The sequence below is a fragment of the Agrilus planipennis genome, unplaced genomic scaffold (genome assembly GCF_000699045.2).
Source record: "Agrilus planipennis isolate EAB-ADULT unplaced genomic scaffold, Apla_2.0 scaffold74, whole genome shotgun sequence".
Lineage (NCBI taxonomy): Eukaryota > Metazoa > Arthropoda > Insecta > Coleoptera > Buprestidae > Agrilus > Agrilus planipennis.
In genome coordinates, this window is record NW_020438975.1 from 134,359 (window position 1) to 146,166 (window position 11,808).

General features: G+C 35.3%; 2 protein-coding genes across 5 annotated transcripts in view; both read left to right on the plus strand.

Moving 5' to 3' along the window:
* Positions 1–11,302, plus strand: part of LOC108742385 (facilitated trehalose transporter Tret1-2 homolog) — an 18,304-nt gene extending 7,002 nt beyond the window's left edge. Inside the window, exon 2 of the mRNA XM_018477575.2 lies at positions 9,380–11,302. Within this exon, the coding sequence (XP_018333077.1) occupies positions 9,380–10,743 (1,364 nt within the window). The 3' untranslated portion in view covers positions 10,744–11,302. The remainder of the gene's footprint in view (positions 1–9,379) is intronic.
* Positions 1,072–11,808, plus strand: part of LOC108742387 (facilitated trehalose transporter Tret1-like) — a 15,561-nt gene continuing 4,824 nt past the window's right edge. The window contains exons 1-2 of one of the 4 annotated variants that reach the window (XR_003231296.1): positions 1,072–1,126; positions 5,058–5,143. Coding sequence is in view for 3 of the 4 variants with exons in the window: in XM_018477580.2 (XP_018333082.1) it covers positions 3,135–3,207; positions 5,058–6,388 (1,404 nt within the window). In the remaining variant the exon portion in view is untranslated. Of the gene's footprint in view, positions 1,127–2,384; positions 2,722–2,775; positions 3,208–5,057; positions 6,557–11,808 lie in introns of those variants that run through there. The other 3 variants (XM_018477581.2, XM_018477580.2, XM_025975462.1) reach the window with 3 other exon arrangements.

The window sequence follows — 11,808 nt, forward strand, 5'->3', positions numbered from 1 at the left end:
TTTTTTATTGACTTCCATAGAGTCCTCTGTTCTCCTATTCTTTCCAATACCTCTTCATTTCTAACCTTTTCTACCCACGATATCCTCATCATCCTCCTATAACACCACATTTCGAACGCTTCTAACCTTTTCTCTTCCGCCGCGCCCACCGTCCATGTTTCGCACCCGTACCATGCCGTGCTACAAACATATACCTTCAACAACCTTTTTCGAATTTCTAAATTAACCGTTCGCGAGCATAGAAGTAACTTCTTTTTATTAAAGACGACACGACCCTGCGCTATCCTCTGCTTTATATCCCTACTACTCCTTCCATCCTGACTTATCTGACTTCCTAGGTATCTAAAATCAGCCATTTCTTCTAATTTTTAGTCTCCTATCTTTATATTCGCTTTTTCCCTACTTTTTCTTCCCTTGCATACCAGTATTTTAGTTTTTACTTTTATTTATTTTCATACAGTACTGATCTGTCAGTACCGCTTCCATTTTATTTAAAGCTATCTCTAGGTCCTCCTTGCTAGATGCTAATACTGCTATATCATCTGCAAATCTAAGGATACTAATCTTCTGCCCTTGCATATCTATCCCTACAGTTGTACTGTCTTTAATGATGTTGATGGCGTCTTCGATGTATAGATTAAAAAGTATCGGTGACAGTGTGCATCCCTGCCTGACTCCCTTCCTAATATTTACTTCTCTACACACCTTAAATTATTTATTATTAAAATTCTGCTACAAAAACGTAAAAAGCAACACAAAAAATATTGAAAATCACGTAGTTAAGAGAAACATAGTAAAATTTGACAAGTTTTACAGTTGCAGCATTAAGTACAAAATTTAATGTAGTAGAAGGTTTTTAATCATACAAAAAAAATAATGAGCAACAATCGTCCATTAATGAACTATAAATAATTGGATGACTTATGAAAAAGTCGATTATGGAATTAGCATTTGGTACGAATGTTTCCATTAAATTTTAGCTGGCCCAGCAAACCAAAATAGAACGAACGTTGAACCTTAATAAATGCATATTGATGTTGGAATGTGCCAACGTTAAATAGTCTTGGTTGGCTCTTCCTAAACATGTAACGTTCGAAACATCAACTCTCAGGTGAAACAATTAAAGGTCAGTTAACAGCGCGACCCACAACAAAATTTGCACATTAAAGTACCTAAACCTACTTAGAAAGATAATTTTTAATATTTAAGATCATGCTTAATAAAGTTGAAATTAAGTGGATATTCATGGTATGGGTATTACAGGATCCGATGGGTCAAGATATGCCCGTGGAACAGACCTTATCACATTCACATTGTACACTGACTCGACCGTTAACTGTATCCCATTTTGTCACTGAGTAACCGAAGATCAGTCCCTTGAGATTCTGAATTACCTGTACGTTGCCAGTGCAATATACGTATAATAAGATAACTAAACATAAATTCTAAAAATAAAATGAAAATGTAACAGACGTTACTTTTGACGTGGTTGGACGGTCCTCGGACGTTTGTTTCATTTTTATTTTATTTTTAGAATTGGTGTTTATTTTACTTACTATATATACATATACGTAATTATTTCAATTAAAAATAATTTTGGCAAACGAATTGCAATGTTTATTTTGCTACTTTTGGAAAGAATTTCTTAGTTTATTTAATTATGGAATTCCAAACAATAAGTAATAATAAATTTTATAACCAAGTGTGAGTTTTGACGTAAAAAATTAACATTAATTCAGTTGATGAAGAAACTACAATAAATTAGCAAAACGTTCGATTGAATTTGTAGTTTTTCTTTGATTTTAATTTTGTCTAAATCCTTTGAGAGAAACCTTCGAATTTAAATTAGCAATTATTATGTGCCTATTTCACCCGCCGTTGTGTTTATTGTTTATTACAATTAAACTTCCTGAAATTATAAATTCCAAACACCATTTGGTAAAATAATTATTTCCTTATATTATTAAATATCAGTTATTCCTTCGAATTATAGCATGGCAGAGAAACAAGCACTAAAAATATTATTACAATTATCTACATCTAATCAAAATTTTTATTACAGTTAATTGCTATAAGTTAAGAAATATTTATTGACTTTGGAATTGTAATTTGGCATTAATTACGAAATATTTGCTACTGACCTTCGATACAGTTAATTAAATTTATATAATATGTAGATATGTCGATTTCGTTTCGAAATACCAGACTAATTTTAATGCATTCGCTAATCACTTGGTTTGAAAAGAATAGACGAAGTAATATAAACATTCATAGAAATTATGTGAAGAACTGTTGTTTTTTTTCCGTTCGAGCAATGTCTATTATATTGTAATTAACTGATAGAAGTTTTCTTTAATCTGAACTCTATTTAACCTATTAATAAAACTGCTAGATTGATAAAGGTCACCTCCTTAAAACCCAACCATTTACAATTGATAGTAACAAACATGTATTGTACCACATTACAATACACAGTGCGTTCTAAAGTTTACAATTATTTCATTTTTTAAGCATCAACTCAAGCAGTAAAGTAAGAAAAAATGATATTGTTGTGAACGAATGCCTTAGACGGTAATCGATATAGTCGGCACTTTTTACGTTTGATGTCCGTAGCCCCAAAGCGGAATATCAGAAATTTTCGATAAATTTATAACCTAGCATCATTTTTTATAAATAGATGAATGCTTCCAGCGAAGACAAAAGGCCGACGATTAAAGAAAGGTTCGTTACAATATTTTAATTCAAGGCATTGGTAAATAAAAACAGGTTTCTTTTGGCAATAGTACGATGTTTACAACAGTTTTACTTGTTTTTTTTTTCGTTATGTAAGAATGAAACCTAAAATTAAAATAAAAAATATTTTTCTAAAAATAATTCGGCATGAGTATGTAGCAGCGGTCAAGACCGGTCACTATCATATCGAGAGAACTGTACAGCAAATATTGTACAGCCACCTACGATAGTCACAGGTTCGATGGTTACTCAAATTTCGAATCGTGAAGACTTAACTCGATAAGTATTTTTTCAATTAATTTCTTCCTACTTATTAATTAAACTACGAACTGTAATTCTTATTGTGATTATTCTGTGAACTGAATTATTATGTGATTGGAAATAAAACAAGAAAGTGAAGAATGGAACCTATGAAACTTGATGACAAAAAAAATAAACCAAATAAAAATTTTCTTTTGGCAACTGTTATTTCATGTAAGTAATTTAAGAATTTCTATTATTTCTTTAATTTTGAGTTTACTGATTATAAACTTTAACTCAATGTAAAATTGTTTTTCCAAATTTTTTTTTGACTACTTAGAATTTTAAATATCTAAAATCTTTTTTATTATGTACGAATATTAGCAACAAATAGAAATTCACTTTGTTTAAAGAAATATTCAACTTAGGAATTGTTTACAAAACTATTTCTTCTTTTTACTATTTATTTATACAAAACGATTGATATTGTCTCAAACTTTGAACCTTCAATTGCTTATTACGCGTTCAGTCGATCAGTAAATATATTATTGTCATTACAAAAAAAAAATTATATTAATAATATTGAAGCACCTACCCACGCGGAACATCGTTTTTAAATTCGATACTGTACCCCCCACAAAATTATTCTACCTACACGAATTATCAAACGTGAGCGAATATACTGATACGTACACTTATGAATTCTGATTGATTTTCCATGGTTGTAAAAAAAATAATATTGCGAAAAAAACTACCGCCAAAATACGTACAATTTTAAGTAGTTGGCTTCTACTTATCATTGTAGCGGTTATTTTTAAATGCTGTTATGGATTTGTATATCGTTAAGTTTTGAAGTTCAAAGAAAATGTTTCAACTTTGTTACTATCACCTCGGTTAGATTGTGATGTAGCTTCTTTGATTCCTACCGCTCCCTCTGTCTAATCAGGAACTGAAACTGATAATGTAGCAAAACCGAATAGTTAATTTTTCGTTACATTACACCCGAAGAGTTAATTATTGTAGTTACTTTCGGAACCAACATTGCTTTCAAAAATGCCTAAGTGGAATTGAAAGTAGCGATAAATACATTATTTTATTCAATCATTATTTTTCTTTTGTACAAAAAAAAGAATTGTTTATAAGCGCAATAAATAGCGGACGACCTTCATAAATAGTTAAAAAAAGCAATTCAAAAATCTTTAAAATTTTGCACATTCTGCAATTTTACAGTAATTGTTTATAATGTCTCTTTATACATAGAACCTTGAATTTGCTAATTTATTTACATAACAGCGACAATATTATATTGTGGTAATAGTAATTTTCAATGCCGCACTTTTTTTTACTTGCAGCGTTGTATGTTATCATAACTAAAACGTGTTGATCTATAAGTCAGTCCAAAAAGTAGCACTTGCTACAAAACAACCAAGCAATATTGAAGTTAGATTTACCAGAAAACAACTTGAAAAATGTTACTGTTAACATCAAATATTTGATAAATAAATTCTACCCTATAATTAGATTTTTCTAGCGCATATTTGCAGTATTTTATAATCAGGTGGGTATTACAATATCATTATAAAAAAATGCATCAACATCATCGTTAAAAAAGTTTGTAAGCCCTATACAAACAGTTACGACTTACCTGTGTAATATTTCTTGCGATTTGTAGACGAAAAGAATGTTTCCGGAAACTTCCCGTAACTTCTTTTTGTCGTATCGGTCGTATCTGCTATATAATATATGACCCGCAACTGCCGACTCTCGGGTACATTAAAATTGGCACCGGTATCGATCGCCAGCGGTATTTATTCATAGTCTTTTTACTATTACCACTTTCAAATCATCAACAATCAATCGCAAATCTGAATACGCGTCTATATAGCCTAACTATTTGCTATTATATCTCTAACTACCTCTCGTACACTTCCTAAACCTCCTCAATTCTAACCTTTTCTAACAAAGGGTAGTAGCACGTTGCTATAAACACTATAAACCCAATAGTTTTTAACTATACTATCAACACTGTTGATACTTTGGATTTAAATAAAATAATTATAGTTTTATCCTTGTTTCTCCCGTAGGCAACTTGGGTTCCTTCGCGTCCGGAATCCTTTTGACATGGACTTCCCCTGTATTACCCAAACTCAATAACGCGACCAACGTCGATTCAAATCCGTTGGGAGAACCAATAAATCTTATTCAGGAATCATGGATTGGTTCCTGTTTGGCACTAGGTGCCATTTTTGGTCCCCTCTTGGCAGGATTCACAGCTGACAGGATTGGCAGGAAGAACACACTCGTTTATTGCGCTGGACTTCCATTCCTAATATCCCTCCTAATCCTGGCCTTTGCCAAAACTCCTTTTCTATACTACGTAGCACGGTTCCTGGGCGGTTTTGGGATTGGTAACTTATACACAGCTCTCCCAATGTACTTCGGCGAAATATCCGAAGCATCCATCAGAGGAGCCGTGTCATCTTCCATGAACGTATTCATTTGTTTGGGGGAATTGTACGCATACGCGGTTGGACCGTATGTGTCCATAATGTTATTCTGTCTGTCATGTGCCGTGTTTCCGCTCGCTTTCATCCTGACCTTCTTCTTTTTCCCCGACAGCCCTTACTATCTTCTTGCCAAAGACAAAATGAGAACTGCCGAAAAATCTTTGATGAGACTAAGAAACCGGACGAAATCGGGAATTCAACAAGAACTGAAGATGATGCAAAGAAACGTAGAAGAAGAAGCAGTAAACAGGGGAAGTTTACGGGATATATTTAAATCGAAAGGACTCCGAAAAGCTCTGTTAATTTGCCTGGGACTTGTGTCGTTTCAACAATTTTCTGGTATCACCGTGGTGCAATTTTATGTAACGAATATATTTGAGGCCACAGGGAGTTCTTTATCCCCTGATGTGTCTGCAATTATTGTTGGGATTGTCCAGCTCCTGGCCAGCTTCTCGACCCCCATTTTAGTAGATCGACTCGGAAGGAAGCTGCTCTTCCTGATGTCAGCAATTGGAATGGTAATATCCGAAGTGCCGCTGGGAATTTATTTTTATTTGAAAGATGGTGGTACTGACGTCAGTACTTTGGGGTGGTTGCCAGTTCTTTCACTGGTTGCTTACATTATAACATATAACCTAGGGTTTGGCCCTCTCCCTTGGACTGTGATGGGAGAAGTATTTCCCTCAAATGTCAAATCCACAGCTTCCATGATTACTGCAAGCGTTTGTTGGGCGCTTGGGTTTTTAGTGGCTAATCTATTTCCGATTATCGCAGAAGCGATGGGGAAGGGGGGAACATTCTGGCTGTTTTCAGGATTTTGCGTTCTTGCCGCCATTTTTACAGCTTTATTTTTGGTCGAGACCAAAGGCAAATCTCTCCAAGAAATCCAAAAAGAACTCAACAAGTAACAACTTCCTCAGTTTAAAATTTGGATCCAGTGTGTATCTCAAAGCTTAATTTCTAATAAAAATCTATTGTAAATAATGTTATTAAGCATCTATATTGTACATAACTATCTAGTTATTATTTTTGTATGATATTTATGTGACGCATATTTTGATGTTTACCAAAAACTGCCCAATNAGAAAAGGTTAGAAATGAAGAGGTATTGGAAAGAATAGGAGAAAAGAGGACTCTATGGAAGTCAATAAAAAATAGGCGAGATAGGTTGGTAGGATATCTTCTCAGGCATGAAGGCCTAGTCAGATTTATATTAGAGGTAGAAACAGGAGTTAGGAGGGGTAGAGGTAGACCTAGATTAGATTACTCTTCGCAAATAGTAAAGGATGTAAGCTGTTTTAGTTTTAGGGAAATGCGAAGTTTAGCTCAGGATAGGAAAGAGTGGAGGTACGTGTCCAACCAGTCTTAAGACTGATGACCTTATGATGATGATGATCACATTAAGTACGTAGTTAAATACATATAACTTATAATTCCGTTACGTTACCTTTCAAATTATACTCCATGCGACACCATTTTGAAATATTCTAAGTTTCGCGTTTTTTTTTTTTTTTGACAGAATTGTATTGTATCAAAAATAGTGATTTATTAGCCTTGTAATCTTCTGTAATCAATCATTTTATAAATTCTTGATTTGATATATAACAATAAAGTGCGACATTTATTGTCTGTAAGAAGGATTGTTGGAGTACGAAATTTTATCTTATTGTTAATATTTTTATCAATTATTTGATTAAATATAGCGCAATGAGTACTACAGTCCACTCTACAATACTAGCGATGAAATCTGAGATTGCGAAAACTGCTAGACGCATTGAAAATACTTCGAGCAGTATTTTATATCACAGTTCTCAATTCCAAAAATAAAACGTGATTACAATTAAATAGTCTTTTCAATCTATATACTGGGGTAAGGCAAAATATTGGCTGAACATTAAAATTACACAGTTCTTTGACAAATTTTTTTTCTGTATCAGTCCAGCGAAAATGCATAATTTAGTGAACATATGGAATATATTTTTTCAACCAGTGGTAATCGTATGCAAGATTTTCGTTCGGGGAGGGGGCTAATTTTTAATTTAATTATGCTTATTTTTGTATATAAACTGAACCTAAATTTATTCTTCATAAAAAGTGTATAAGGAAGACTTGAATATTGACGAAACTCTTGTACAAACTAGAGTGGGTGGATCGGCTTGCGAGTTTCGAAGATTTAGGGAGCCGGACGATAGGTTCAACCACAATGGGGGGTTCTTAAAAAGAAACCAGACTAAGACAAGTCCCTGAAAGAGGACAGCAGCTCTTTCAGTAATCAGGGATGTGAAAAGCAACGGGAAACCACCACATTATAATATCTCAAGTAAAACACACCAAACTAAAATGATGGCGTCCTCTGGGGTAAAGCACCCCGGACGTAAACTAGACCTCCATTCCAATATCCAATAGGGATAGGTGCAAAATTTCACGAGTCGGAGCGTCGAATGGTACGACAATGAGGCAAATAGGAAAATTGGAACATTTAGACCTAGATTAAATTACTATTCGCAAATAGTTAAGGATATGGGTTGTTCTAGTTTTAGGGAAATGCGAAGATTAGATCGGGATAGGGAAGTGTGGAGGTGCGTGTTCATCGATCTTAGGACTGACGATCTTATGATTAAAATTCCACAGTTTTTAAAATGCATAATTTAGAGAACATGTGGAATATGTGGAATATATGTTTTCAACCAGTGAGTTATAAGTGGTATCATAATTTATATCAGGGACGCATGCAAGATTTTAGTTCTGGGAGGGGGCTAATTTTTAATTTAATTATGCTTCTTTTTGTATATAAACTGAACCTAAATTTATTCTTCTTAAAATGTGTGTAAGGATGGCACGCAAAATCGTGAAGCGTTCCACATTTTTCTGATCCGACGGGACTTGAACCGTAACGAAACTCTGGTACAAACTAGTGGGTGGATCGGCTTGCGAGTTTCGATGATTTAGGGAGCCGGACCACAGGTTCAACCATAATGCAGGGGGGTTCTTAAAGAGAAACCAGACTAAGACAAGTTCCTGAAAGAGGGCATCAGCTCTTTCAGTACTCAGGGTGGCAGAGATCACGTGGATCGGTATGGCACTCTGATGCACAATACTGCGATGTGGAAGGCAAAGGGGAAACCACCACATTATGATATCCCAAGTAAAACACACCAAACTAAAATGATGGCGTCCTCTGGGGTAAAGCACCCCGGACGTTAACTAGTTCTCCATTCAGATGTCCGGGCTGGGACTACCTCGGGGGATGTCATAAGTAAGAGCAATAGGGGTAGGTGCAATATTTCACGAGTAGGAGCGTGGAATGTTAGGATAATGGGACAAGTAGGGAAATTGAAAAATTTAGACCTACATTAGATTACTGTTCGCAAATAGTTAAGGATACAGCATGATCCAGTTTTAGGGAAATGCGAAGAAGATTAGCTCAGGATAGGGAAGAGTGGAGGTGCGTGTCCAACCAGTCTTAGGACTGACGACCTTATGATGATGAAAATTTGTGTAGATATTGTGTATAAAATTGCTAGCACACATCAGTCTGTTTTAAATTAGAATCAACGATTTCTTCTTCATTCACAGTCTGGTCAAAATATCTCTCATTTATTTTTGATCGTCTAAAAAGGCACGCTTGTTCGGTTCTAACCCTTACCATAAACCATATTTCTTTCAAAATTACCATTCCCTACTGACACTACCCTCTTCATATTTTTAAAAATAAATTTTGCGACATACTATAGTAACCTTCTCATCTTTAAATACATCCTTCACTGCCATTTGTTTCTATTATGGTGTTATCACCTCTTGTTTAGGGTATTCTTTTAATTTCGGAAGGGTAAGGTTCATTTTGTATTTACCATGGACTTACAATAATTCTATAACATAATGTTATTTTTTATTTGCAGTTAACATTAGCTCCTTTGTGGCTGGTATAACATTTGGATGGACATCACCCATGATCCCAAAACTAAACGGCCAAGAAGACCCTCACTTGAATCCCGTTCAACCCCCCATCACGCCCACTGACGAGTCTTGGATCGGTTCTTTACTTCCCCTAGGGGCTGGGATTGGACCATTCGCTGCCGGATTCTTCCTTGACAGGATTGGAAGGAAAAAGACACTCCTTGCATCGAACGTACCGTTTCTGGTAGCCTTCATAATGTTTGCAGTTTGTTCAGAAGTAAAGTACTTCTATATCGGACGGTTCCTTTGTGGTGTAGCAGTCGGTGGTATATTTACGGCACTGCCCATGTACGTAGCAGAAATATCAGATGACGCAATCCGTGGTACATTGGTATCGTTCTTTGAATTGTTTATGGTAGCAGGTCTACTCTTTGCTTACGCCGTTGGACCCTACATCTCCATGGCAGTATTCAATTATATATGTGCCGTTTTATCTTGTATATTCATGGCGGTATTCTTCGTTTTCATTCCGGAAAGTCCTTACCATCTGGTGGCTATCAAAGACGATAAAGCCGCGTCCGAAGCTTTAGCGAAATTCCGTGCAAAATCCGAAAATGCAGTTCAGAAAGAACTGTTCTTTATCAAAGGCGCTGTTGAAGAAGCCATGGCGAACAATGCCAATTTTTTCGATATCTTTAAGTCAAAAGGAGCTACAAAAGCTCTTATTATATCTGTAAGTCTTGTATCTTTACAGCAGTTCTCTGGTATCATCGTGATTCTATTTTACAGTCAGACAATTTTCGCGGCAACCGGAAGCACTATTCCACCAGAACTTTCGACCATTATGCTAGGTACGGTACAGGTACTTGGGTGCTTTATTCCCTCAGTTTCGGTTGACAGATGGGGAAAAAGATCTCTGCTCATAATCTCTGGAGTAGGGATGGGACTAGCGGAAGGCGTGTTGGGCTATTACTTCTATTTGAAAATGGGGGGCTCGAATGTTCAGCCCATTTTCTGGCTTCCGGTCGCGTGCATGATCATTTTTATTGTGGCATATAGCACGGGCTTTGGACCTTTGCCATGGGCTGTATCTGCCGAATTGTTCACTTCGGATGTGAAATCTTCAGCGTCAACAGCTACAGTGTCCATCTGCTGGCTTTTGGGCTTCGTACTTACCAAGTTCTTCGCGGAAGTTTCCGATGCCATTGGCATTTCGAACTCGTTTTATATTTTCGGGCTGTGTTGCTTAATAGCGGCACTGTTCGTTTATAAATTTCTACCGGAAACGTCAGGCAAAAGTTTACAAGAAATCCAAGACATATTAAACGGAGTGAGCAAGGACAACGTCGAAAATGCGAAAGTGTAAGAACATAACGAGTACTAGTTAGGGCGCCACATAACAATTACGTTGTTGATAATTAATTTAAAATTGATTATACATAATTGATAAATTGTTAACTATGTTGATGGGCACGACTTTGCCATCAAAAAAAATTGTTTTACGATTAATACCTCGCATGTAATGATATGAATCGATTTATCTTGAGTAACACTTAAGGCTACTTGGTGCGATGACAAATTGATTTCTGACATGATGACAAGTCTTTATTAGACAAAAAATCTTGTATCTGAAATAAGATATGGAATCTAATTACATTAATTATTCTGTTTTATTTATAATTCTTGCTGTATGCAGATTTGTAAGTAAGGGTTTAGAATAGCTGTACATACGTACATATTGTATAGTGGGTACGTAGTAATACGAATTATTTATTTAAAAATAATATTTTATAAATATGTACCTACAGACCTCGCATTTGTTTGTCTGTGTGTGATAGTAGATGATAATACTATTGTTGTTCCTGCAATTTTATTCATTTGATAATATTGTATTATTTTTTATGGCTTGTTAAAAAAAACATTTATTAATGTTACTTTTTCGAATATATTTCTGTTATCTACCGTAAAGTTTATTTTATTTTTGGAATTCTCAACACCCTCTACAACCCCTACCGGCAACGTTCATGCATTTATCTAAATTTCTCAATAAATACCACAGTAAAGTTGTAATCGTAGTACATGAAATTGTTTATTTATAATTTTTAGCTGATGTAAAATGGGTGGCCTAAGTCCTAAGACTGGTTGGACACGCACCTCCACTGCTTCATATCCTGAGCTGAATTTCGCATTTCCCTAAAACTAGAACAGCCCACATCCTTAACTATTTGCGAACAGTAATCTAACCTAGGTCTACCTCTACCCCTCCTAACTCCTGTTTCTGTCTCTAATATATCTTTGACTAGACCTTCATGCCTGAGAAGGTGTCCTACCAACCTATCTCGCCTATTTTTTATTGACTTCCATAGAGTCCTCTGTTCTCCTATTCTTTCCAATACCTCTTCATTTCTAACCTTTTCTACCCACGATATCC